At 42.6% G+C, this 27353-nt stretch overlaps 1 protein-coding gene across 1 annotated transcript; it reads right to left on the bottom strand.

Moving 5' to 3' along the window:
* Positions 1-8205: 8205 nt before the first annotated feature.
* Positions 8206-26917, bottom strand: LOC145875968 (uncharacterized). Its single transcript, XM_082971738.1, has 3 exons — positions 26623-26917; positions 11378-11413; positions 8206-10895 (listed from the first exon to the last, which is right to left on the bottom strand). The coding sequence occupies exons 1-3, from the start codon at positions 26915-26917 to the stop codon at positions 9607-9609; spliced, it is 1620 nt and encodes a 539-aa protein (XP_082827864.1). The 3' UTR covers positions 8206-9606.
* Positions 26918-27353: the final 436 nt, after the last annotated feature.

Below are 27353 nucleotides of genomic sequence, written 5' to 3'. Positions count from 1 at the left end.
GTACCTCAGCCAGCATTGTGAATGGTTAGGAAATAATATGTCATGTTTTACTCGTACCTCAGCCAGCATTGTGAATGGTGTCTGATGCAGTGACATACTAGACCATGGTAGTAAATCTAATACTTAGGTGTCTTTAGTCATGTATGAAATGTCTGGGGTGGTTCTGTGGTTATAAGTTACTGACCTTGGAATACATTTCTGGCCATGCTGGCAGGGTCTGAATCAAACCCATGTCCACCTGGTACACTGGCAGGGTCTGAATCAAACCCAATGTCCACCTGGTACACTGGCAGGGTCTGAATCAAACCCAATGTCCACCTGGTACACTGGCAGGGTCTGAATCAAACCCAATGTCCACCTGGTACACTGGCAGGGTCTGAATCAAACCCAATGTCCACCTGGTACACTGACAGGGTCTGAATCAAACCCAATGTCCACCTGGTACACTGGCAGGGTCTGAATCAAACCCAATGTCCACCTGGTACACTGGCAGGGTCTGAATCAAACCCAATGTCCACCTGGTACACTGTGGGCCAAACTTTGCTGTCTCTTTCCATGAAACATGGACACCAAATTAAAGTGCTTGGGAACCAAACAAGTCTTCAGGCAGGTTACTCATGTGGTCAACCAAACCACCTCTATTAGACGTCACCTCTTTGGACCTCGTCTCAGTGAGTTTAGGTTGGGGAAACCATGGAGGAGAGAGCAGCTGTAACACAGTACCTGGTCTAGTTCATGACATTGAGGAGGAGAGAGCAGCTGTAACACAGTACCTGGTCTAGTTCATGACATTGAGGAGAGAGCAGCTGTAACAGTACCTGGTCTAGTTCATGACATTGAGGAGAGAGCAGCTGTAACACAGTACCTGGTCTAGTTCATGACATTGAGGAGGAGAGAGCAGCTGTAACACAGTACCTGGTCTAGTTCATGGCATTGAGGAGGAGAGAGCAGCTGTAACACAGTACCTGGTCTAGTTCATGACATTGAGGAGGAGAGAGCAGCTGTAACACAGTACCTGGTCTAGTTCATGACATTGAGGAGAGAGCAGCTGTAACAGTACCTGGTCTAGTTCATGACATTGAGGAGAGAGCAGCTGTAACACAGTACCTGGTCTAGTTCATGACATTGAGGAGGAGAGAGCAGCTGTAACACAGTACCTGGTCTAGTTCATGGCATTGAGGAGGAGAGAGCAGCTGTAACACAGTACCTGGTCTAGTTCATGACATTGAGGAGGAGAGAGCAGCTGTAACACAGTACCTGGTCTAGTTCATGACATTGAGGAGGAGAGAGCAGCTGTAACACAGTACCTGGTCTAGTTCATGGCATTGAGGAGGAGAGAGCAGCTGTAACACAGTACCTGGTCTAGTTCATGACATTGAGGAGAGAGCAGCTGTAACAGTACCTGGTCTAGTTCATGACATTGAGGAGAGAGCAGCTGTAACACAGTACCTGGTCTAGTTCATGACATTGAGGAGGAGAGAGCAGCTGTAACACAGTACCTGGTCTAGTTCATGGCATTGAGGAGGAGAGAGCAGCTGTAACACAGTACCTGGTCTAGTTCATGACATTGAGGAGGAGAGAGCAGCTGTAACACAGTACCTGGTCTAGTTCATGACATTGAGGAGAGAGCAGCTGTAACAGTACCTGGTCTAGTTCATGACATTGAGGAGAGAGCAGCTGTAACACAGTACCTGGTCTAGTTCATGACATTGAGGAGGAGAGAGCAGCTGTAACACAGTACCTGGTCTAGTTCATGGCATTGAGGAGGAGAGAGCAGCTGTAACACAGTACCTGGTCTAGTTCATGACATTGAGGAGGAGAGAGCAGCTGTAACACAGTACCTGGTCTAGTTCATGACATTGAGGAGGAGAGAGCAGCTGTAACACAGTACCTGGTCTAGTTCATGGCATTGAGGAGGAGAGAGCAGCTGTAACACAGTACCTGGTCTAGTTCATGACATTGAGGAGGAGAGAGCAGCTGTAACACAGTACCTGGTCTAGTTCATGACATTGAGGAGGAGAGAGCAGCTGTAACACAGTACCTGGTCTAGTTCATGACATTGAGGAGGAGAGAGCAGCTGTAACACAGTACCTGGTCTAGTTCATGACATTGAGGAGGAGAGAGCAGCTGTAACACAGTACCTGGTCTAGTTCATGGCATTGAGGAGAGAGCAGCTGTAACACAGTACCTGTGTGTAACGGCTGTCGTCGGAAGAAGACCAAGGTGCAGCGGAGTTAGTGTTCATCATTGAATATTTAATGGACGAAAGAACACTATACAACAAATCAAGAAACTCGACAGCCAAACAGTCCTGTCAGGTGCAAAACCCTAAACAGAAACAATTACCCACAAAACCTCAATGGAAAAACATGCATTTATGTGTGACTTCCAATCTGCAACAACCAACTACAGCTGTGCCTGATTGGAAGCCACACGGCCAAAATCAATGAATGAACATAGAACGCCCACCCAATGTAACACCCTGGCCTAACCAAAATAACGAACAAAACCCCTCTCTATGACCAGGGCGTTACACTGTGGTGTAAAGTACTTAAGTAAAAGTTATTTTGAGTACTGCTGAAGTAGTTGTTTTGGGGTAACTGTACTTTATTTTACTATTTTTATTTTTGACAACTTTTACTTTTACTTCACTACATTCCTAAAAACAATATTGTAATTTTTACGTCATACATTTTCCCTGACTACCCAAAGTACTTTTTGAATGTTTAGCAGGACAGGAAAATGGTCTAATTCACACACTTATCAACAGAACATCCCTGGTTATCCCTACTGCCTCTGATCTGACAGAATCATTAAACACAAATGTTTTGTTTGTAAATTATGTTTGAGTGTTGAAATGTACCCCTGGCTATCCTTAAATTGTAAAAACAAGAAAATGATGCCGTCTGGTTTGCTTAATATAAGGAATTTGAAATGATGTATACTTTTACTTTGATACTTAAGTATATTTTAGCAATTACGTTTACTTTTGATACTTAAGTATATTTAAAATCAAATACTTTTAGACTTTTACGCAAGTAGTATTTTACTGGGTGACTTTCACATTTACTTGAGTAACTTTCTATTAAAGTATCTTTACATTTACTCAAGTATGACAATTGGGTACTTTTTACACCACTTTTATAACGATCCCTGGCGTCATGCAGCCATTCCTCTGGGTAACCCCGCTGTCTGAAACACTCATCCAGCCATTCCTCTGGGTAACCCCGCTGTCTGAAACACTCATCCAGCCATTCCTCTGGGTAACCCCGCTGTCTGTAACACTCATCCAGCCATTCCTCTGGGTAACCCCGCTGTCTGAAACACTCATCCAGCCATTCCTCTGGGTAACCCCGCTGTCTGAAACACTCATCCAGCCATTCCTCTGGGTAACCCCGCTGTCTGAAACACTCATCCAGCCATTCCTCTGGGTAACCCCGCTGTCTGAAACACTCATCCAGCCGTTCCTCTGGGTAACCCCGCTGTCTGAAACACTCATCCAGCCATTCCTCTGGGTAACCCGCTGTCTGAAACACTCATCCAGCCATTCCTCTGGGTAACCCCGCTGTCTGAAACACTCACCCAGCCATTCCTCTGGGTAACCCCGCTGTCTGAAACACTCATCCAGCCGTTCCTCTGGGTAACCCCGCTGTCTGAAACACTCATCCAGCCGTTCCTCTGGGTAACCCCGCTGTCTGAAACACTCATCCAGCCATTCCTCTGGGTAACCCCGCTGTCTGAAACACTCATCCAGCCATTCCTCTGGGTAACCCCGCTGTATGAAACACTCATCCAGCCGTTCCTCTGGGTAACCCCGCTGTCTGAAACACTCATCCAGCCATCCCTCTGGGTAACCCCGCTGTCTGAAACACTCATCCAGCCATTCCTCTGGGTAACCCCGCTGTATGAAACACTCATCCAGCCGTTCCTCTGGGTAACCCCGCTGTCTGAAACACTCATCCAGCAGTTCCTCTAGATAACCCCGCTGTCTGAAACACTCATCCAGCCATTCCTCTGGGTAACCCCGCTGTCTGAAACACTCATCCAGCCATTCCTCTGGGTAACCCCGCTGTCTGAAACACTCATCCAGCCGTTCCTCTGGGTAACCCCGCTGTCTGAAACACTCATCCAGCCATTCCTCTGGGTAACCCCGCTGTCTGAAACACTCATCCAGCCGTTCCTCTGGGTAACCCCGCTGTCTGAAACACTCATCCAGCCATTCCTCTGGGTAACCCCGCTGTCTGAAACACTCATCCAGCCGTTCCTCTGGGTAACCCCGCTGTCTGAAACACTCATCCAGCCGTTCCTCTGGGTAACCCCGCTGTCTGAAACACTCAACCAGCCATTCCTCTGGGTAACCCCGCTGTCTGAAACACTCATCCAGCCATTCCTCTGGGTAACCACGCTGTCTGAAACACTCATCCAGCCATTCCTCTGGGTAACCACGCTGTCTGAAACACTCATCCAGCCGTTCCTCTGCGTAACCCCACTGTCTGAAACACTCATTCAGCCATTCCTCTGGGTAACCATGCAACTTTATTGGCTGATGGGGAGGATCTCTTTTAGGGGTGTAGGGTGGAAGCTGACTCCGCGTAACAGGGAATTCCTGTCCATCGGGTTCCTGTATAGGTCTGTGCTAAAGCCACCCCCGTCCCTCTTAATCAAAATGTCCAGATAACTTGTTTCATGCACATGAAAGGTGAGGGTGAATTTCAGATGTTTACTGCTTGTATTGATGAAGGAGTGGAATCGATGAAGTTCCTCTGCTGTCCCCTGGAATAGATGGAACACGTCATCAATGAAGACTTTTTCAGAGCCTGGTGAGGTGCTAGAATGGATTGTTAGGGCTGACAATCACATTCTTCTCTAACAACCTCACATACATATTGGCATAATTAGAAGCTATTTTTTTTTATAACTACAATGACCATAATGCACTGCGTGCCTACTTGTCTTGTCTGTGTTTCTTTTACACCTGCTTTGTAAAAGAGATAGAAGAATGCACAATGGTCAATGCTATCTGGGATCCTTGGGACATCCCTACCCTAAACCCTAACCTTAACCCCCTACCTTAACCATTTTAAATGTCAACTTCAATGGGCTAGGGACGTCCCAAGGATGCATCTCTACCTGAAAATACATGATCTAAGTGATTGATAGTTGGTATTCAGCAGTCATAAAGCCTTATTTACTTTAATGAACTACTAAAATAGTGATTTTGTCAGACAGCAGCTCTACACTTTATTGAGTGACTGATCCATTCATCCTTCCATCCCTCCTCAGCCTTGCTCTCCTCTGAAGACCCAGTGAGGGTGGAGCTCAGTCAGAGAGCTGTTGAGGGACTGGTTAGGAAGAACACTTCTACAGCCAGAGAGGTGAGAGGTCACACATGGTTTAGATGGTAAATATTTATGTCCCCTTAGCGGTTCATCACGTCAGCAAAAGGGAATATGTTCCATCATCTATATTTATTTACATTAGTGCAAATTGTCCACTGATATCGGTGTAATTTCTCACCCCTTTAAGCTGTATGAAAGTGAATTTCCCCTTAGGCATACATACATGTTTCTTGTTATTACCCGAGCCACCTGAGCCACTGCCTGTTCACCCGCTATCATTCAGAAGGCGATATCAGTACAGGTGCATCAAAGCTGGGACCGAAAGACTGAAAAACAGCTTCTATCTCAAGGCCATCAGACTGTTAAATAGCACAGAGAGGCTGCAGCCTACATATAGACTTGACAACATTGGCCACTTTAATAAATGGAACACTAGTCACTTTAATTATGTCCCTTTAATAATGTTTACATATCTTCCATTTCTCATCTCTATGTATAAACTGTATCTCAGTCTATGCTGCTCTGACATTGTTTATCCATATATTTATATATTCCTAATTCCATTCCTTTACTTAGATTTGTGTGTATTAGGTATTTGTTGTGGACAAGCATTTCGCTACACCCGCAATAACATCTGCTGAACACCTGTATGTGACCAACAACATTTGATTTATGAAGGTCATTTGTGTAAAATGTACTTTTCCCAGCATATCTTTACATTGCTTATGCATATTCAATGGCCGGACTGCATCCAGACTATGTCAAAGGCCCATCCTGGTAGATCTGAACCTAATGCAGCTTGGAGTGATCAGAAGTCACATTTAGGTGCCAGGTGTAACTGAGGCCCTAGATGCTCCATATCCATTACTTTGAGTGTTTTATATAATATGACTAAATGTGTTTATTTCTGTGTTGCAGGAGCAGTCAATAAATGGAACAGCAAGGCCACAGAACATGACATAAGCAGAGCTGTGGGAGACCACCTCAAGCCCCTGGTAGAGCCGGGGGTGGTGTTTACCACTCCACTACGCCTTCAGCAGGCTGGAAAAGAGTGATTGATACGGTTTTTCATACTAAGGTGGACCAATAGTTTGTTGATTGGTCAGTCATTGGGTAAATTTGTTTTACAATGTGTTCAAATCAAATCAAGCTTTATTTATACAGCACATGTCAGACATGGATGCAACACAATGGCTTCACAGGAAAAAACTATGAAAATAAACATTTAGTACACAAATATGAGGATAAAAACAGAAGACTAACAACTGAAAGACTAATGAGCATTGTAAGGAAATGCCATTGATTAAAATATCAACAATATGATGCTATATCCAACCCAAAATATAACTTGTTTTTTAGGAGGGGCTCTGAAAGACACTATGGGGGTGTCCACTGGAAGTTGACTAGTAACAACAACTGGGACCTAAAAGACACCCACCATGAGACCCACTAAATCTGCCCAAGAAGAGGAAAACAAAAGAAAAACCCACACCAAACTTAAAGACAGGAAGCAAACCAAAAAGGTGGAGCAACTAAAGGTGTTGACTCTCCACATGTATCAAGAACACTGGAGCACTGGGCCAGACACTCTTAAATAGAACCTGGACCAGCTCAGGTGAAACACCTTCCCACTAACGAGATGGACAAGCCAGCACAGGTGTAACACATACTGACTAACGAGGTGACACCAATCAGTGCGTCCTACGTGCTAACGAGCGAGACGTGCTAACGAGCTAGACGTGCTGACGAGCTAGACGCGCTAACGAGCTAGACGGGCTAACGGAGCTAGACGGGCTAACGAGCTAGACGGGCTAACGAGCTAGACGTGCTGACGGGCTATACGTGCTAACGAGCTATACCTGCTAAAGTCCAACCTCAAAACATTAATGGAAAAACCAAAGCCTGTAACACCTTCCCCCTTAAGACAACAAATATATCCTATATTTTGTTGGACAAGTTTGCTCACCATCAACAGAAAACAACTTCCATTTCACATTATAATCAACTACAATGCTTCACCTTCACCAATATAATCATGGTGTCTACTGGCTGTCAACAATTAAAAACAAGAAAAAACACGTATTTCTAAATAATAATATACAATAGTATTATTTATTTCTCCTTTTTCTTTCTATAGAATCCTAAATCCCACTAGCTTCTAGAACTCTCGTCTTCCTAAAACTCACTAGCTTCTAGAACTCTCGTCTTCCTAAAACTCACTAGCTTCTAGAACTCTCGTCTTCCTAAAACTCAGTAGCTTCTAGAACACTCGTCTTCCTAAAACTCACTAGCTTCTAGAACTCTCGTCTTCCTAAAACTCACTAGCTTCTAGAACTCTCGTCTTCCTAAAACTCACTAGCTTCTAGAACTCTCGTCCCCTTGGAACGAGCCCAAACAAAAATCATCTCAAATACGGAAAAACGTGCAGTATAACAAAACTCAAATCAAATTGTACTGCGCCGAATACAACAGACCTAACAGTGAAATGCTGACTTACGAGCCCCTAACCAACAGTGCAGTTTCAAAAACATACAGAAAAGAATAAGAGATAAAACTCATCTCCAACACGGAAAAACGTGTCAAAATAATATGTGATCCATGGTAACACACTGGTTAAACGCAAAACACAAATCTTTTTAACTGCCAACCCCAGAGACAATCAGCAACCAAGTTGTCCTTACCACGGACATGTCTGATTTCAAGAGGAAACTCCTGCAATATCCATAGTAACTTTCCACACCTCACTGCGGAGCTTCTCTCTCTTTTCAGGGTTCACTAGATAGGCATGTTGTTGGAACGGGGCCCAGTCCCCAATGTCATGCTCTGGTACATTTGGGTTGGCACATCTGAGAATGAACCCTGATATTATAAAATTACATTATAAAATTATCCCTGATATTACGTCAATATAATTGTACCCAAAAATTGTCAGTTGGTTGCATAAATCATTGATTACTAAATGTTACATTAATTGTAAATATGAAATATCAAACCAAATGTACACCCCTTTGTTAATATGTATTGGCAATAATTAACTTAATGGTGAGGCATGGAATAATAAAAAAATGTGTATAGGCTGCAAGGACGTTGAATTTAAGTTGTTTTCAAGTCAATGAAAAAAACTACATCTTCTCAACTTTCACTTTCAACTAAAACTGAATGTGTATTGGATGTTGGGCATAGTCTTATTTTCAACATCTTTTCAATTACATTTTGCTGGGTGGGATATTTTCCATGCATGGAAAGGGGTTGGAGGCAAAGGACAAATAAATAAGTGCTACCAAACATAACAAGCATTTCACAAACACTACAGTGTATAAATAAGACGCATTAAATAAAACCACAATGAGGACAAGTTTTCATTAATCATTGGGTACATCGTACGAAAAGCATCAGAATTATCTTAAATAGGAAAACAATTCAAGTTCAGAATCACAACATAAAATACATAGGCATTTCATCATTAAGTCCTTTAGGAAATAATGTCTGGTGGGCTGTCTAAATCAATAACCAATATGCAGAAACAGTTTGTGATAAATTGAAAACCTAAACATAACATGTGCTATATACACAAACATCTGCCACAATAATCATATTACTTGTATTTTTTAAACAAGCACCTTATAAACTGTACAAGCACCAGAAACACTGTTGTTTTGACAAGTAGCAATAAATCACTGATATCGATTAGGGGGGAAATCAGGTTGTACGTGCTGTTGAAACTAACACAACTAAAAAAACACATGGAAATGGGAGATATATTTTACCTCACTGATTAGAGGACAACCTGCAGAAGACAGTCAGCTACATTTTGGAGTGACGCATTTAAATGTAGGGGTCCCAAAACAAAGGAACACAACACTTATTCATCGATATCATGCTAAAATCATTTGTGTGACAGGAGGGAGATGAAGTTGCACGTCCTGTTAAAACTAACAGCTCAAAAACCACACGGAATCTGGGAATAATGTGTACATCCCTGGTTAGAGGACAATTTGTAGAAAACAGCTATCTACATTTTGAAGTGTTGCATTTTGATTCAAGTGGGTCACCAACGTGGTAAGTGTAACAACCCTTTCAGAGCCTGGATTTTCCCCAAGGCTAATATCCATATCATGTTGAAATCAATTGTTGAAGGGGCAAACGTTTAGGTGTCTACATTGTCCTACTACAATGTGTTAACATTCTACATTGTGAAGTTTATTTATTGATATCATGAAACAACTCCATGTATTTTCTGATATTTGATCAGAGATCTTTTATCAGATTATCTCTGGGCAGAGCTAAGAGGTTTCTCTCCTCTATGTGTTCTCTTGTGTACAGTCAGATTCCCAGAATGAATAAAACTCTTCCCACATTGATCACAGCTATAAGGTTTCTCTCCTGTGTGTATTCTCTGGTGTAGAGTCAGATTGTTAGATGCAGCAAAACTCTTCCCACACTGATCACATGTATAAGGCTTCTCCCCTGTGTGTATTCTCTGGTGTAATGTCAGTTTGCTAGATCTTATAAAACTCTTCCCACATTGATCACAGCAATAGGGTTTCTCTCCTGTGTGTATTCTCTGGTGTCTTGTCAGATTGCCAGATTCTGTAAAACTCTTCCCACATTGATCACAGCTATAAGGTTTCTCTCCTGTGTGTATTCTCTGGTGTAGAGTCAGATTGCTAGATACAGCAAAACTCTTCCCACATTGATCACAGCTATAAGGCTTCTCTCCTGTGTGTATTCTCTGGTGTACAGTCAGCTGCCCAAATTGACCAAAACTCTTCCCACATTGATCACAGCTATAGGGTTTCTCTCCTGTGTGTATTCTCTGGTGTTGAGTCAGATTGCTAGATGCAGAAAAACTCTTCCCACATTGATCACAGCTATAAGGCTTCTCTCCTGTGTGTATTCTCTGGTGTCTTGTCAGACTGCCAGATTCTGTAAAACTCTTCCCACATTGATCACAGCTATAAGGTTTCTCTCCTGTGTGTATTCTCTGGTGTAGAGTAAGATTGCTAGATGCAGCAAAACTCTTCCCACATTGATCACAGCTATAAGGCTTCTCTCCTGTGTGTATTCTCTGGTGTACAGTCAGCTGCCCAAATTGACCAAAACTCTTCCCACATTGATCACAGCTATAGGGTTTCTCTCCTGTGTGTATTCTCTGGTGTAGAGTCAGATTGTTAGATGCAGCAAAACTCTTCCCACATTGATCACAGATAAAAGGTTTCTCTCCTGTGTGTGTTCTCTGGTGTAATGTCAGCTGGCGAGATTGAACAAATGTCTTCCCACATTGATCACAGCTATAAGGTTTCTCTCCTGTGTGTGTTCGCTGGTGTACAGTCAGCTGCCCAAATCGACCAAAACTCTTCCCACATTGATCACAGCTATAAGATTTCTCTCCTGTGTGTATTCTCTGGTGAAGAGTCAGATTGCTAGATGCAGCAAAACTCTTCCCACATTGATCACAGCTAAAAGGTTTCTCTCCTGTGTGTATTCTCTGGTGTAATGTCAGTTTGCTAGATCTTGTAAAACTCTTCCCACATTGATCACAGCAATAGGGTTTCTCTCCTGTGTGTATTCTCTGGTGTAGAGTCAGATTGCTAGATGCAGCAAAACGCTTTCCACATTGATCACAGCTAAAGGGTTTCTCTCCTGTGTGTATTCTCTGGTGTAGAGTCAGATTGCTAGATGAAGCAAAACGTTTCCCACATTGATCACAGCTAAAAGGTTTCTCTCCTGTGTGTGTTCTCTGGTGTAATGTCAGCTGGTGAGATTGAACAAATGTCTTCCCACATTGACCACAGCTATAAGGTTTCTCTCCTGTGTGTGTTCTCTGGTGTACAGTCAGATTGCTAGATGCAGCAAAACTCTTCCCACATTGATCACAGCTATACGATTTCTCTCCTGTGTGTATTCTCTGGTGTAATGTCAGTTCGCAAGATCTTGTAAAACTCTTCCCACATTGATCACAGCAATAGGGTTTCTCTCCTGTGTGTATTCTCTGGTGTAATGTCAGCTGGTGAGATTGAACAAATGTCTTCCCACACTGATCACAGGTATAAGGCTTCTCTGTGTGTATTCTCCTGTGTACAGTCAGCTTCCCAGAATGAACAAAACTCTTCCCACAATGATCACACCTATAAGGTTTCTCTCCTGTATGTATTCTCTCATGTTTTTTAAGGTCTGATGACTGGGTGCATCTCTTCCCACATTGAGCACAGCTATAAGGTTTCTCCCCCGTGTGTATTCTCTCGTGTGATTTTAAATGTCCTGGAGAAACAAACCTCTTCCCACAGTCAGAGCAGCAGTGAGTTCTCTTCCCTGTGGATCTCTGCAGGTGTTTCTTGAGGTGTTCTGATCTGGAGAGACTCTTCTCTGCCTCGTCAGCATCATGAGGTTGTTGAGGCTCCCCAGAGGATCCACGGTAGTCCCATATCTCTCCTGTGTGAACAACAAAGTCATACAGATGGTTAAAGGCCCACAACAGCGGTAATCCACTGTAAAAGGTGATGCCAACAGCGTAGCCATGATGTTGTACAACAACTGACATCTGTAATGAATGTAAAAATTTGACATTTGCCTTAAAATGAGCAAGAACAGTCATATTTTGTCTTGTTTTCACATTAGTAGTAACATCGATGATTGTAGGCTAGAAATAAGATATTAATGTTGTTGAAACTCTAAGCAGTGTGCCAGACAACTTTTGGTCTCCAATATAGGCCCCTTTCTGTATTTGCTAAAATTGCAGCACGAGGGCAATTTGATTGCAGAAACTCCTCCCTGCTAATGAGGAAAGCGATAGTTATGGATGTACTATATCTGCCTGGAGCAAAAATGGTGAGCAAAGATTTTAGTTTTTCACAATGTATTCTGAATGTGAATGGGGAAAATTCAGGGGAGTAACATCCATTTCCAGGTTGCTTATGAGTTCATTTCACACTACCTTGGATTATAATTGTAAGGATATTTGAATGTCCTGTTTAATATGTTTGCTAAAGCATTAAGAATTATGTGTAATTATTGAAGAACCGCGTTAATGACAGTATCCATTTGGGTGTTGTCAATAAAGTTAAGATTTTAGTTATTTACTTAACCAGGTAGGCCAGTTGAGAACAAGTTCTCATTTACAACTGTGACCTGGCCAAGATAAAGCAAAGCAGTTCGACACAAACACAGAGTTACACGTGGGATAAACAAATGTACAGTCAATAACACAACAGAAAAATCTATATACAGTGTGTGCAAATGGAGTAAGGAGGTAAGGCAATAAATAGGCCATAGTAGCAGAGTAATTACAATGTAGCAAATTAACACTGGAGTGATGGATGTGCAGATGATGATGTGCAAGTAGAGATACTGGGGTGGAAAAGAGCAAAAGAAGTATATAAAAACATGGGGATGAGGTAGGCAGTTGGATGGGCTATTTACAGATGGGCTGTGTACAGCTGCAGCGATCGGTAAGCTGCTCAGATAGCTGATGCTTAAAGTTAGTGAGGGAGATATAAGTCTCCAAAGTCAGCAATTTTTGCAATTCGTTCCAGTGATTGGCAGCAGAGAACTGGAAGGAAAGTCAGCCAAAATAAGTGTTGGCTTTGGGGATGACCAGTGAGATATACCTCCTGGAGTGCGTGCTATGGATGGGTGTTGCTATGGTGACCAGTGAGCTGAGTTAAGGCGACCTTAGCAAAGACTTGTAGATGACCTGGAGCCAGTGGGTTTGGCGACGAATATGTAGCGAGGGCCAGCCGACGAGAGCATACAGGTCGCAGTGGTGGGTGCTATATGGGGCTTTGGTGACAAAACGGTTGGCACTGTGATAGACTGCATCCAGTTTGCTGATTGGAGTGTTGGAGGCTATTTTGAAACTGACATCACCGAAGTCAAGGATGGGTAGGATAGTCAGTTTTACGAGGGTATGTTTGGCAGTGTGAGTGAAGGAGGGTTTGTTGTGAAATAGGAAGCCGATTCTAGATTTAATTTTGGATTGGAGATGCTTAATATGAGTCTGGAAGGAGAGTTTACAGTCTAACCAGACACCTAGGTATTTGTAGTTGTCCACATATTCTAGGTCAGAACCGTCCAGAGTAGTGATGCTAGTCGGGCGGGTTGGTACGGGCAGCGATCGGTTGAAGAGCATGCATTTTGTTTTACTAGCATTTAATAGCAGTTGGAGGCCACCGAAAGAGTGCTGTATTGCATTGAAGCTCGTTTGGAGGTTTGTTAAAACCTCTTAGGGATAGGGGGCAGTATTTTCACGTTCGGATGAAAAACGTACCCAAATTAAACTGCCTCCTACTCAGACTCAGAAGGTAGGATATGCATACTATTAGTAGATTTGGATAGAAAACACTCTGAAGTTTCTAAAACTGTTTGAATGATGTCTGTGAGTATAACAGAACTCGTACTGTATCTACATACTGTATCTACTAAATCCTGAGAAAAATTCAAACAGGAGGTGGGAAATCTGAGAATTGTAGTTTTTCTTTTGAATTCCTATCAAAACTACAGTGTCTAAGGGGTCATGTTGCACTTCCTAAGGCTTCCATTGGCTGTCAACAGTCTTTAGAAACTGGTTTAAATTTACATTTACATTTTAGTCATTTAGCAGACGCTCTTATCCAGAGCGACTTACAGTAGTGAATACATACATTTGTTTTGTACTGGCCCCCCGTGGGAATCGAACCCACAACCCTGGCGTTGCACACACCATGCTGGCATTGCAAACACCATGCTCTACCAACTGAGCCACGGGGAAGGCCAGTATGTATAACACACCATGCTGGCATTGCAAACACCATGCTCTACCAACTGAGCCACAGGGGGGCCTGCAGAGGGGTTTCATCCTTCTCCTGTTACTAGGCAGAAAACAGGAGCTCAGTCAATGAGTGGCCTGTCTGAGGACATGGGACTTGGTGATGCGCGCCTTTCCTTCTTTTCCTTCTGGAATGAATACGCTATTGTCCGGTTGGAAAATTATCGCATTTTTACATTAAAAATACCCCAAAGATTGATTGTAAACATCGTTTGACATGTTTCTACAAACTGTAATGGAACTTTTGAGCTTTTCGTCTATTTATTTGCGCCCCCGTCTCGTGCCTTTGGAATAGTGTTCTGGACGCGCCAACAAAACGGAGGTATTTGGACATAAATTATGGACTTTATCGAACAAATGAACATTTGTTGTGGAAGTGGGAATCCTTCAAGTGCATTCTGCCGAAGATCAGCAAAGGTAAGGAAAGATTTATAACACTATTTTGGAGTTTTGCAGACGCCATGACTTGGCGGGTAACTGTATAGCTTGCTTTGATGGCTGAGCTCTGTACTCAGAATATTGAACAATGTGCTTTCCCCGTAAAGTTGTTTTGAAATCTGACACAGCGGTTGCATTGAAAGTAGTATATCTATAATTCTTTAAATAATTGTTATGTAATTTGTCAACGTTTATGACGAGTATTTCTGTAATATGTGTGCACATTGTGTGTGAACATTTTCTGAACATCACGGGCCAATGTAAAATGCTGTTTTTGGATATAAATATGAACTTGATCGAACAAAACATACATGTATTTTGTAACATGATGTACTATGAGTGTCATCTGATGAAGATCGTCAAAGGTTAGTGCTTAATTTTAGCTGTATTTCGGGTTTTTGTGACGCATCTCCTTGCTAGGAAAATGGCTGTGTGGCTTTTCTTGTTTTGGTGGTGTCCTATCATAATGTAATGTATTGCTTTCGCTGTAAAGCCTTTTTGAAATCGAACAATGTGGTTGCATTAACGAGAAGTGTATCTTTAAAATGGTGTAAAATAGTTGTATGTTTTAAAAAATTGAAATTATTAGAATTTAGTTGTTTTAAAATTTCATGCCATGCTATTTTGTCAAACAATCCCGTTAACGGGATCCTATCTCGAAGCAAGAGGTTAACACAGTCTCCAAAGAAGGGCCAGATGTATACAGAATGGTGTCGTCTGCGGAGAGGTGAATCAAGGAATCACCCGCAGCAAGAGCGACATCGCTGATATATGCAGAGAAAAGAGTCGGCCCGAGATTTGAATCCTGTGGTACCCCCATAGAGACTGCCAGAGGTTCGGACAACAGGCCAGGTCAATGAAGACGGCTGCACAGTACTGTCTTTTAACGATCGCGGTTATGATATCGTTTAGTACCTTGAGCGTGGATGAGGTGCAACAATGATCAGTTCGGAAACCGGATTGCACAGCGGAGAAGGTACGGTGGGATTCGAAATAATCAGTGATCTGTTTATTAACTTGGCTTTCGAAGACTTTAGAAAGGCAGGACAGGATGGATATAGGTCTGTAACAGTTTGGGTCTAGAGTGTCACCCCCTTTGAAGAGGGGGTTGACCACGGAAGCTTTCTGATTTTTAGGAATCTCGAACTATACGAAAGAAAGGTTGAACAGTCTAGTAATAGGGGTTGCAACAATGGCGGCAGATAATTTTAGAAAGAGGATCCAGCTTGTCTAGCCCAGCTGATTTGTACGGGTCCAGGTTTTACAGCTCTTTCAGAACATCACCTATCTGGATTTTGATGAAGGAGAAGCTGGGGAGGCTTGGGCAAGTAGCTTCGGGGGGTGCGGAGCTGTTGACCGGGGTTGGGGTAGCCAGGAGGAAAGCATCTCCAGCCGTAGAGAAAAGCTTATTGAAATTCTCCATTATTGTGGATTTATCGGTGGTGACAGTGTTTCCTAGCCTCAGTGCAGATTGGCAGCTGGGAGGAGGTGCTCTTAGTCTCCATGGACTTTACAGTGTCCCAAAATTTTTTGGAGTTAGAGCTACGGGATGCACATTTCTGTTTGAAAAAGCCTTTGCTTTCCTAACTGACTGTGTGTATTGGTTCCGGACTTCTCTGAAAAGTTGCATATCGCGGAGACTATTCGATGCTAGTGCAGTACGCCAGAGGATGTTTTTGTAATGGTCGAGGGCAGTCAGGTCTGGAGTGAACCAAGGGCTATATCTGTTCTTAGTTATACATTTTTTAAAGGGGCATGCTAATTTAAGAAAATCCTTATTTAGGAAATTTCTTTTAAAGAACAACCAGGCATCCTATACTGATGGGATGAGGTCAATGTCCTTCCAGGATACCCGGGCAAGGTCGATTAGAAAGGCCTGCTCGCAGGAGTGTTTAACAGTGATGAGGGGTGGTCGTTTGACCACGAACACATAACAGATGCAGGCAATGAGGCAGTGATCGCTGAGATCCTGATTGAAAACAGCAGAGGTGTATTTGGAGGGCAAGTTGGTCAGGATAATATCTATGAGGGTGCCCATCTAGCTTGGATTGTAGGACGGCCGGGGTGTTAAGCATATCCCAGTTTAGGTCACCTAACAGAACAAACTCTGAAGATAGATGGGGGGCAATCGATTCACATATGGTGTCCAGGGCACAGCTGGGAGCTGAGGTGGGTCTATAACAGCTGGCAACAGTGAGAGACTTGTTTCTGGAGAGATTCATTTTTAAAATTAGAAGCTCGAACTGTTTGGGCATAGACCTGGAAAGTATGACAGAACTTTGCAAGCCATCTCTGCAGTAGATTGCAACTCCTCCCCCTTTGGCAGTTCTATCTTGACGGAAAATGTTGTAGTTGGGGATGGAAATTTCAGAATTTTGGTGGCCTTCCAAAGGCAGGATTCAGACACGGCAAGGACATCAAGGTTGGCGGAGTGTGCTAAAGCAGTGAGTCAAACAAACTTAGGGAGGAGGCTTCTGATGTTAACATGCATGAAACCAAGGCTTTTACGGTTACAGAAGTCAACAAATGAGAGCGCCTGGGGACACACAGGGCCTGGGTTAACCTCTACATCACCCGAGGAACAGAGGAGTAGGATGAGGGTACGGCTAAAGGCTATCAGAACTGCTCATCTAGTGCGTTGTGAACAGAAAATAAAAGGAGCAGAATGCTGGGTAGTATAGATTCAAGGCCTAATGTACAGACAGGGGTATGGTAGGGTGCGGGTACAGTGGAGGTAAACCTAGGCGTTGAGTGACGATAAGAGAGGTTGCATCTCTGGAGGCACCAGTTATGCTAGGTGAGGTCACCGCATGTGTGGGAGGTGGGACAAAAGAGTTCTCTGAGGCATGTTCAGTGGGACTAGGGGCTCCGCAGTAAAATAAAACAATGATAACTACCCTAAACAACAGTATACAAGGCATATTGACATTAGAGAGACATAAAGCGAGGCAAAAAGCAATCACAGGTGTTGATTGGGAGAGCTAGCTAAGACAACAACGGGTAAGACAACAACAACAGGTAAAGTGGTGATGAATGGGCAGAGGGTCAGTTAACTACACACAGGGCCTGAGTTCGAGGCTGGGGCCAACAGATAAACAAAACAGAGTACCGTGATTAATGAACAGTCCAGCAGGCATCAGCTATGTAGCCAAGTGATCATAGGGTCCAGTGAACAGGAATATATGAACCAGGGAAGCCGTTAGGTAGTCATTACTACGCTAGCCGGGAGATGCGCCTGGCTCGAGGCTAACTGGTGCTAGCTTCGGGACAAGGGCATCACCGACATCTGGCAAAGGCCAGTTGAAGGCACATCAGACGGAAATGCGTCGACAGACCAGTCGTGATGGATCGTTGGGGCTCCGTGTCGACAAAGGGTCCAGGCCAATTGGCAAAAGAGGTATTGTAGCTGGAGTAATTTTGTTTGCTAGCCGGGAGATACACCCGGCTCGAGGCTAACTGGTGCTAGCTTCGGGACAAGGGCGTTAGCCACTATAGCCACTCCGGTGCAAAGGTCCAGAGCTTACGGCAGGAATCCGGTGATGTAGTGGCTTCTAGTCGTCTTAGTGAAGAGTCCGGGAGGCATCAGCTGTGTAGCTGAGTGATCCTAGGGTCCACTGAGCAGGCCGGGAGATGGGCCTGGCTCAAGGCTAGCTTGAGGCTAGGTCACTCGGTAGCAGCTAGCTAGCTGCGATTATCCGGTGTAATGGTCCAGAGCTTACGGCAGGAATACGGTGATGTAGTGGAGAAAAACAGTTCGATATGCTCAGGGTTGATATCGCGCTGTGCAGACTGGCAGGTATTATCCAGGCTAAAAGCGGCTGGTATCTGAGCTAAAAAGGTAAAGACATCTAGCAGTGGTTAACAATGACTAAATAGCTGCCAGCTAATTAGCTGGTTAGCTGCTGATGGAGGTTCTAGCTATAAGGCCTAAAAAATAGCAGATCCGTATTATAATGGGTGAGGCGGGTTGCCGGAAGGTGTATTTAATTTAAAAATGGAAAAAAAAGATTGAAATATATTGCAATATATTTTAAAAAAGACGAAAAAAACATAACATTTACAACACGCCATTGGATTACAAGATGAATCTCAGTTAAAAACCATTGGATTTAGCAAACTCTGAAATTATTCAGTATTTCTGTGCCCACGAAAACTGTTTTCCCAGCATAACATAAGGAGCCACTAAATGATACGTAATTCGAGTGCATTTCAGAATTTAAAAAAAACTGTCCGACAGCAAGATCCAGTATTTAAGTTGAAGTTCATCATATGACAAGCGTAACGTTATGACTATAACTACTGTTCCCTTTCATTCGGTCAACTTCGGTACAACATACTATAGACAATCAATTCCCATGCCGACCCAAACGGACACTAAATGAAACGGCCCCTGGCAGACCACCCAGATCCGACCTCGCAATTTATTAATTGTCTTTGCTTGAAACACTCCTGTCAATGTTGAGTAAGGACGCACACCTAATTACGCATATAGAAGTAGGACTAGTCTACCTGGCCTGTGTGCAAATGTAGGTCTATAAATGTGTCAATTTGGGAATGTCTGATAGTATTTCTGATTGTCTTAATGCACAACCACTAATGACTTGTGGAGCTTCTCAAAGTAATTTTTCCTTCACCTCAAACAGCAAGTAAACAAAGTCTAATCAAAATCAATTGCGTACGACAATAGTTCCTCTAAGTATTTTCGTAAAATATTTCCACTCGGCATGAAAGGGAAAAATGTTATGCTCTGATCCAGTGGAAATGTCATAAAATACCTGATTACTTCTTTTCCTTTGCACAAATAGCCGACAGCTGTGTCTGTCCTGAACTCACTGGCGCCGGGAAACTGAGGGCCGAGAATATTTTATACAATGTTGCAAGCTTGCTATCACAAGTTTCGGAGGACCCAATTGATAGTTGATACAATGTTTCAAGTTTATTTTTACATAGTTGGCAATGGCAATAAAAGTTACTTTTAGATTTGTATAATTTTCATTTAGATTTAGATAGAATGTAGATTAATCACAGACAATGATTTTGAGATACTATTATGAATTAAATTAAACTGTTCCAGTAAAATATGCATATGAAAATCCTAACTGGCACGCAAATCGGTAGAAATGGTAAGATACATTGTCACTCTAAATGGAAAAGTTTTACGACCTCTGGTGTAGTCAATTACTGAAAAAAACTTCAGGAGCAAAACGGCAGAATTTACGAAGTCCAGCAGCAGCGGGGGGAGGAGGAGGGAAGAGTTTTTCTTGGTTAAATTGGTGACTGGCTCCCTGAGTAACTTGTGTATCTGTAATTATTTAATCAAACAGCATGCTTACAGCATCAGACAAGTTACGTACATATAGTTGATTTTATAAAAACACATGGGGCGATTTGTAGAAAGAACAGATGACTCTTGGTTGACCAAGATGTATTTTAGTTGGGGACAGCACTAGAACATGATTTTGGGGCTCCCGAGTGGCACAGCGGTCTAAGACACTGCATCTCAGTGCTTGAGGCGTCACTACAGGCTGTATCACAACCGGCCGTGATTGGGAGTCCCATAGGGTGGTGCACAATTGGCCCAGCGTTGTCCGGGGTAGGCCATCATTGGAAATAAGAATTTGTTCTTAACTGACTTGCCCAGTTAACTTGTTGGGGATAGGGGGCAGTATTTTCACGGCCGGATAAAAAACGTACCCGATTTAAACTGGTTACTACTCTTACCCACAAACAAGAATATGCAGATAATTAGTAGATTTGGATAGAAAACACCGAAGTTTCTAAAACTGTTTGAATGGTGTCTGTGAGTATAACAGAACTCATATGGCAGTCAAAACCCTGAGACAAACCCTAACAGGAAGTGGAAATCTGATTTGTGGAATCACTTTCAACCCTTTGCCTATGAAACACACCGTGAGTTAGGATTCATTTAGCACTTCCTAAGGCTTCCACTAGATGTCAACAGTCTTTACAAAGTGGTTTGAGTCTTCTCCGGTAAAAACTGACCGAACGAGAGGCCTGGAAAGTTTGTCATAGAGGGAGGGCCATTACTACTATGATGCGCGTGCCCGTGGGTACTCTCTCGCTCCGAAACGTTTAGTAAGACAATGCAATCGTCCGCCTTGAATATTTTTGAAGTTCTGATTGAAAAAGGCCCTAAAGATTTATGTTATACAACGTTTGACATGTTTGAACGAACGTAAATACATTTTTTTTTGCACATTCGTGAGGACAAGTCCGCGCGCGCTTCGTAAATTATGAGTAGCCTTCGGAACGCGCTAACAAGAAGGAGCTATTGGGACATAAATTAACAACTTTTTCGAACAAAACTACATTTGTTGTGGACCTGGGATTCCTGGAAGTGCCTTCTGATGAAGATAATCAAAGGTAAGTGAATATTTACAATAGTATATTTGATTTTAGATGGTTCCAAGATGGCGCTAACCTGTATCGCCTAGCCTATTTTTCTGAGCATAGCACCTCGTTTATTGCAAAGTGTGATTTCCCAGTAAAGTTACTTTTAAATCTGGCAATGCGGTTGCATTCACGAGATGTTAATCTATAATTCTTTGAATGACAATATTATATTTGATTCACCGGAAGCATTTGAGGGAAAATATTTTCTGAACGTCACGCGCCGATGTAAAATGCTGTTTTTATATATAAATATGAACTTTATCGAACAAAAAATGCATATATTGTGTAACATGATGTCCTAGGAGTGTCATCTGATGAAGATTGTCAAAGGTTAGCGCTGCATTTAGCTGTGTTTTGGGGTATTTGTGATGCATGCTAGTTGCTTTGAAAATGGCAGTGTGATTATTTTTGGCAGGGTACTCTCCTAACATAATCTGTTTTGCTTTTGCTGTAAAGCCTTTTTGAAATTGGACAACGTGGTTCGATTCAGGAGAGGTGTATCTATAAAATGGTGTAAAATAGTCATATATTTGAGAAATTGAAGTGATAGCATTTATGAGGTATTTGTATTTTGCGCGACATGATTCCACTGGCTGTTGACTAGGGTGGGACGCAAATGTCCCACGTTGCCCAGACAGGTTAAATAAAGGTAACATTTAAATAAGTGTTTTTTGACAAACCGTCTTTCACAAATCCGTCAAGGCACCAACTTTGAGAAGGGTTTAAAACAAAGGTTTCAAACCAATTCATGAATGTTATTGAATCTAGGAATGTTTCGCCTTTTATGTAATGGCATGAAAAAATTGTCTGAATATTATACAATGACTTATCAACAGCTGTAATAATTTGACCCCCACAGGAAATCTACACTGGTAATTCTAGAATATACTATATAGTCTAGAAACCTGGTTAAACTATCATTATGACATCATGGATGAATTCTAGAATATACTATAAAGCCTAGAAACCTGGTTAAACTATCATTATGACATCATGGATGAATTCTAGAATATACTATTTAGCCTAGAAACCTGGTTAAACTATCATTATGACATCATGAACAGCCAGTCTTTGTATTCATAGTGTAGTGAATTCAGGGGATAGCCTGAAGGTTGCTACAATAGCTTTCTCTTTCAATTTGAGAGTGATTACATTTCTCCTTCCCCCATCCCTCAGCTGTTTACCAAACCAAGTCTCTAGGCAGCCATTTTGTTGCTGTTTAAAAAAACTCACACAGCAATCACTCAACCAATCTGCGGTTCAAACACTGTTTTGGTAATAAGATGATGGGTTTGGAGAAATGTAACTACTTTCAAATGCATAGACAGACCTATGGATGCAATGACTGACCATCCATGATATCAACATTACAGTTTTAACCATGTTGAGGCTGTACAGTGTTGATTTACATTGTTTCTAGATGTTGGAGTAAAAAAAAGCTTATTTGGGGATCTGATGGGGTAAACTAAGCTCATGAGGCATGTGTTATATTCTTCAAGAATCAATGGCTATATATAAATCATTTAAAAGTCCAAATATGGATGTAGAAATTTTATATTTCCCCTTTAACACCAAACATCAGTTCAACAACTGCAGAGTTTGTGCCTCTGTTAAGACAGTACTTACTAGTGTTAATCGGGGAACGGTTTCTCAAAACCATCTTATGGCTAAGTTCACCGTTAGAACCATTGGATGCCTTAAGTTGCGTTTGGGAAACCGGGCCCAGATGTCCAGTTTCCTCCTCTATCGATGTAACAGTCATCTCCCCCTCTTCCTCTTTCACTCCATAAACTGCATCCTCCTCTTCTTTTACTGTGACATCCTCCTCCTCTTTCACTCTGAACGCGTCTTTTTCTTCTTTCACAGTAACGGCCTCACCCTCTACTTCTTGTTTTACTGTGATGTCCTCTTCTTTAGCAGGAGAGTAGCTCAGTGAACGCATGGTCGGAGATGTTAGCTAGGCTAATGCTAACTTAACCAGCCTGCTAGTGTGGTGGAAAATTGTCTTAAGAATAACACTTCTTACAAGAACTTGTAAATTTAATATAGTCTTTAATACAGAGTAGTAAAGCCGAGCCGGTCCGCGGAACAACGACTCCCTTCCTTAGGCCCCGGCTCTGCTTTTATGCACATACAATACATAGGTCCACCCTTTATGTAAATGAAGTAAAACCATGCGTTCTGCCACCATTTTCTTTCAACCCAATGGATAACGCCCTCATCTGCTTTTAGCTCTAACATAGTAGTGGCTGGATAACGCCCTCATCTGCTTTTAGCTCTAACATTTTGGTGGCTAGATTCTCCTCATATGGATATGAAAATAAGGCATGCTTTGCATGCTTACGCTTGGCATATATTTAGTCATGGCCATACATTCAGCTTGCCTGGCCGTTGCGTGGTTCCTACTTGGGGATGTATGGCCACCTGTTATCTCCACTCAGGGCCAGCTGCCAGTCTCCTCTTTCGCTAGCTAATGTATTTATATTTCTTTCCCTCAGCAGTCTCCCACATAAATCCCTCCTCTGGGACTAATTAGTCCCACATCAAACCTGATTAAACTAGAGACAATAAGGATGGAAGCAAAATAATAGATACATAGAATAGTAAGTGTGTTGAACGAAATGTGAACAGATAAAACATAATCATATACTGGACCAAACATCTCCAATCCAATAACATGGGTAGAAGTAAAAGATCCAGTCAGGCTTAAAATAGTAAATGAGGATACACATAACAAATTAGTATACTATGAAGAAGCATGAGCACGTAGTACATAGCCTTGCCTGAGGTTATCTCAGTTATGTAGAGTATAGAATATAACAAGAATTTAAAAGAATAATAAACATAATAGACCTAATTAAAGTTAATATTCTTACTATGAATCTGAACAAGGCCTGAGTGAGCAAAAATAAAAGTTACAGACAACATTCCAAATTGAGACACGATTCTTCCTCGCGGACCCCTTTCTAACAGAAATTAAGCATACATCACTCATTACTGCTAGAAGATTAAGGGCATGGTCCGTAGACACTTGTAACCGGAATACCTTCTGTTACCTAGCGTGTAATAAATGATCCTCATTTTAGGAAGGCAAAACTAGCTTAAATTTAAAAGAAAATGCATACATTTATATATGTATGAAAACCATAAAACAAACATAAAATACGACATACACTTAAGGTTTGTTCAAAGTCATACCAGAATTTACATCATAGGGGCACATTCCTTATTTCCACATATAGGGCAATCCTCTCTTTGACACATTGCACAGAATAAGGGTTCAGGATGATGGTAATGTCCATCATTGTCCTCTTGGGAGCACCACTTGCAACGCCTGGGTTGCAGACATTTTTTGTGTACATGGACAAGCACTATCTCATCCGAATCAGGGTCTTTGGCATACACAGGAAACCCACCAGGACGCCAATCATGGCACTCATAACCTCCCCCAAGAATTACCCCATGACGACAGTTAGGATTACCAAAAGGGCAATCAAGGGGTCCTCCAACAGCATTGCAAGGTTTTCCATACTTGTCCGTATAATGTCCAGGGTTACCAGGGACAGGATTGATTATGAGAGGTGGATCCAGTATATGTTCCTTAAACTTCTTTCTTGACCCCCTCTTATGTCTAGGGTCTGCTCCATGTACTGCCATCTGTTTTTAACAGTGGTTTTGACCACAAGTGATTTAACCAAAGGCACCACACAGCAAAATACAATGCCCAATGCTACTAGACCTCCACCCATCATAATGGCCAGCCTAGTAAACATAGCACCCCATTTTCCCAAAGCCAGGTCCAACCAATCCCAGACATGAGAATCAAACCCCGCATTCACCTTTACTTCTGCTCTTAACCCTTTAAGTTTATTCATAGCTAGGGAAAATGTTCCATTAGGTGCAGTGTTGTTGGGAATAAAAGTACAACAAGCATCTCCATACATTACACAAACTCCCCCCTTTCTCTGCCAAAAGCCAGTTGAGAGCTTCCCTATTCTGCCATGTCATCTGGCTTGTGGCCTTTACCTGTTCTCCTAAGGCTGTCAAGGCAGAGTCAGTATAATTAATACATCTTTGTTGGTTATAGTATATATAATTAATCCACTCTAAATTCTTATTGGGTGTTACCCACAAAAATATAGATTCAAATCCAGATTTAATCTCATCTCTGGCCTTAAACTCGTTGGGCACACCTCTGGGTTGTCCAATTGAATCAAGGTACACTCTAGGATCTGATTCATACTCCCTCCTAGTTCTAGTGTTAACATGCTCCTCCTGTGGTGTTTTGATGACGGTAACCTGTTGGACTGCTCTGACTAAAGCACATAATCCAGTCCATTCTTCAGGAAGAACATTCAGAAGTTTGTTTTTCCCACACATCCAAAAGCTATCAGCAATACCTCTATCTTGGGTTTTTAACATAGTAAGAGACGGTGCAACCTGAGTGATGTGGCCACACGAACCCCTCCTATTGGTAGTTAATCCTTTCTCATCAAATTTGCGAATCCCCGCAATCTCTAACACCCAGATAGTGTCACATTTAACAGTTGTGTTTCCTACGTTAATCCCACCAATACCATAGTTATAGAAACATTCATATTTTCCCTTAACCACAGTACTTTTTTCTATCTGAGGTCTAGTTAAATCAGTTTTAATGTTGTATGCAGCACATTCCTTATTAGCCAGTACAGTCTAATTTAACATAGTTTTACCCCTAGTACTACCCAAGGCCATTCTGCATTCAATGTCACAAAGGAATATGGTACTTTCCCGGTTTACAATTAGCATTTTTCCAATTAGCACAACTGTCAAATGATGCAGGTTCAGGTACTATTAACACTTCAGACAAGGGTGATTTGCTGCACAAGATACAATCGTCCATTCAATGTCTGTCCTCCGTATACCTAGCCCATTTATACCAATCATTCTTTACCGCTTCTTCCAATGTTTTGTCCTTGAGCGGTTCTGGTTCTAACATATTTGCTGTTTCATCCGCGTCGTTCTCTTGAGGTGGACTGTTGGGTTTTGTCAACAAGTTCCAAATGTCAGTAAAGAACCCTGCTGTTTCTGATGCTTTTGGTTTTGTTGTAGGTATAGTGGATTTTTCACCCAGAGTAGTAGTTGGTACTCTGGTGGTGACCACTGTGGTGTGTACAGCAGCTGTCACAGTCGTCGTGGTTCTAGTCGTTGTAAGCACCTCTAGATTGGGTGCCGGTGTGAATTCGATTTTCATGGTGGTTGAACTGCTCCCTTCAGTCAGTCCTGTACGTGCCAGTTCAACTATAAATTCTTCTCCTTCAACGGGTTCAATGTTATTTATGCTGAGCACCCATTCATTTTCTCCTTTGGTTATTGTTAAGTCACATCCTTTCGGATCCCAAATCACTTCTCCCTTCGTCTGATGATGAGTCCATCCACAGTACGCGACATCAGGTAGGGGTTTTACCCTGTATATCGTGACCGATCTTTGTTCTCCTGTTTCCGTTATGATCTGAGGTGGGACTGGAATGCTAACCTTGTTTGTCCTACCCGGTTGTTCGGCAGGTTCCTCTCTTTTTTTCCTATTCAATTGTTCATCAAGGGGACCGGGTGAGTGTCGAGAAGTCAATTGTGGGAAAAGTCCCTTGCCCTTCGGCCCTTGGAACGTCTCCCTCTTTTCTCCATTGGGAAGTTTCTCCTCCTGCTGTTTGAGTAGTCTCTCCTTCAGTAGCTTCTGTTGGGATATTTCCTTCTTCAGTGGCTCCTGTAGGGGTATTTCCTTCTTTAGCTTGTGGATCTCCCTCCTCCCCTCCCCATCTGGGTAGTCATTAATTCCAGGGAATAATTGTTCCCATTCTCTGGGGTGTACTTCTGGGTCCCATTGTATTGGGCTTTCGCCATAGATATCTGCCACAGCAGGCATATCACCAGGAGTATCAGGCATATCGTTTCCCCCCCCTTGGAGTCTCTGGTCCCACAGGTTTGAATATTGTTGGTTGGCAGGTTTCTTCTCCCGCCCTGTTTCTTCGTTTACTTCTTCTGAGAGCAGTTGGTGGTGTATCAGTTGTTTCTTGGCTTCCACTTGGCCTGTTAGCTTCCTGGCTTCCTTTTGGAGCCACAATTTCTTCCGCTGCTTCTTCTCCTGTCGCGCCCCCGTTTGGTGTATCAGCATCCTCTTTTCTATCCGGTTGTTTCTTCCTTTCTGTTGGGACTCTGGTGCAGTGGTTGAGATGATACCACGTCTTGCTTCCTTTCACCTGGACGGCTGTTGATGTTGCTTCGGCCACCTCCTTCTCTCCTTGGTTGATCCCACTTTCTCCGGAACACCCGAATGTAGACCAGATCCCCTGGTATCACCTGGCGTGGCCCCTCTGGTCTCT

The sequence above is a fragment of the Salmo salar genome, unplaced genomic scaffold (assembly GCF_965601325.2).
Source record: "Salmo salar unplaced genomic scaffold, fSalSal1 ptg000408l, whole genome shotgun sequence".
In the NCBI taxonomy this organism is placed as follows: Eukaryota; Metazoa; Chordata; class Actinopteri; order Salmoniformes; family Salmonidae; genus Salmo; species Salmo salar.
Note: the sequence above shows the minus strand (reverse complement) of the source record. Positions and strands in the feature narration are given on the sequence as shown.

What these genes read in the sequence shown, in the direction of transcription:
- LOC145875968 (XM_082971738.1), bottom strand. Translation starts at nt 26,917, where the DNA reads ATGCCTGATACTCCTGGTGATATGCCTGCTGTGGCAGATATCTATGGC. An exon ending in GACGTTCCAAGGGCCGAAGG is followed by an intron (nt 11,414 to 26,622) that starts GCAAGGGACTTT and finishes GACTGTACACAG; the next exon opens with GAGAATACACACAGAGAAGC. An exon ending in AAGCCTTATACCTGTGATCA is followed by an intron (nt 10,896 to 11,377) that starts GTGTGGGAAGAC and finishes TACACACAGGAG; the next exon opens with AGAAACCCTATTGCTGTGAT.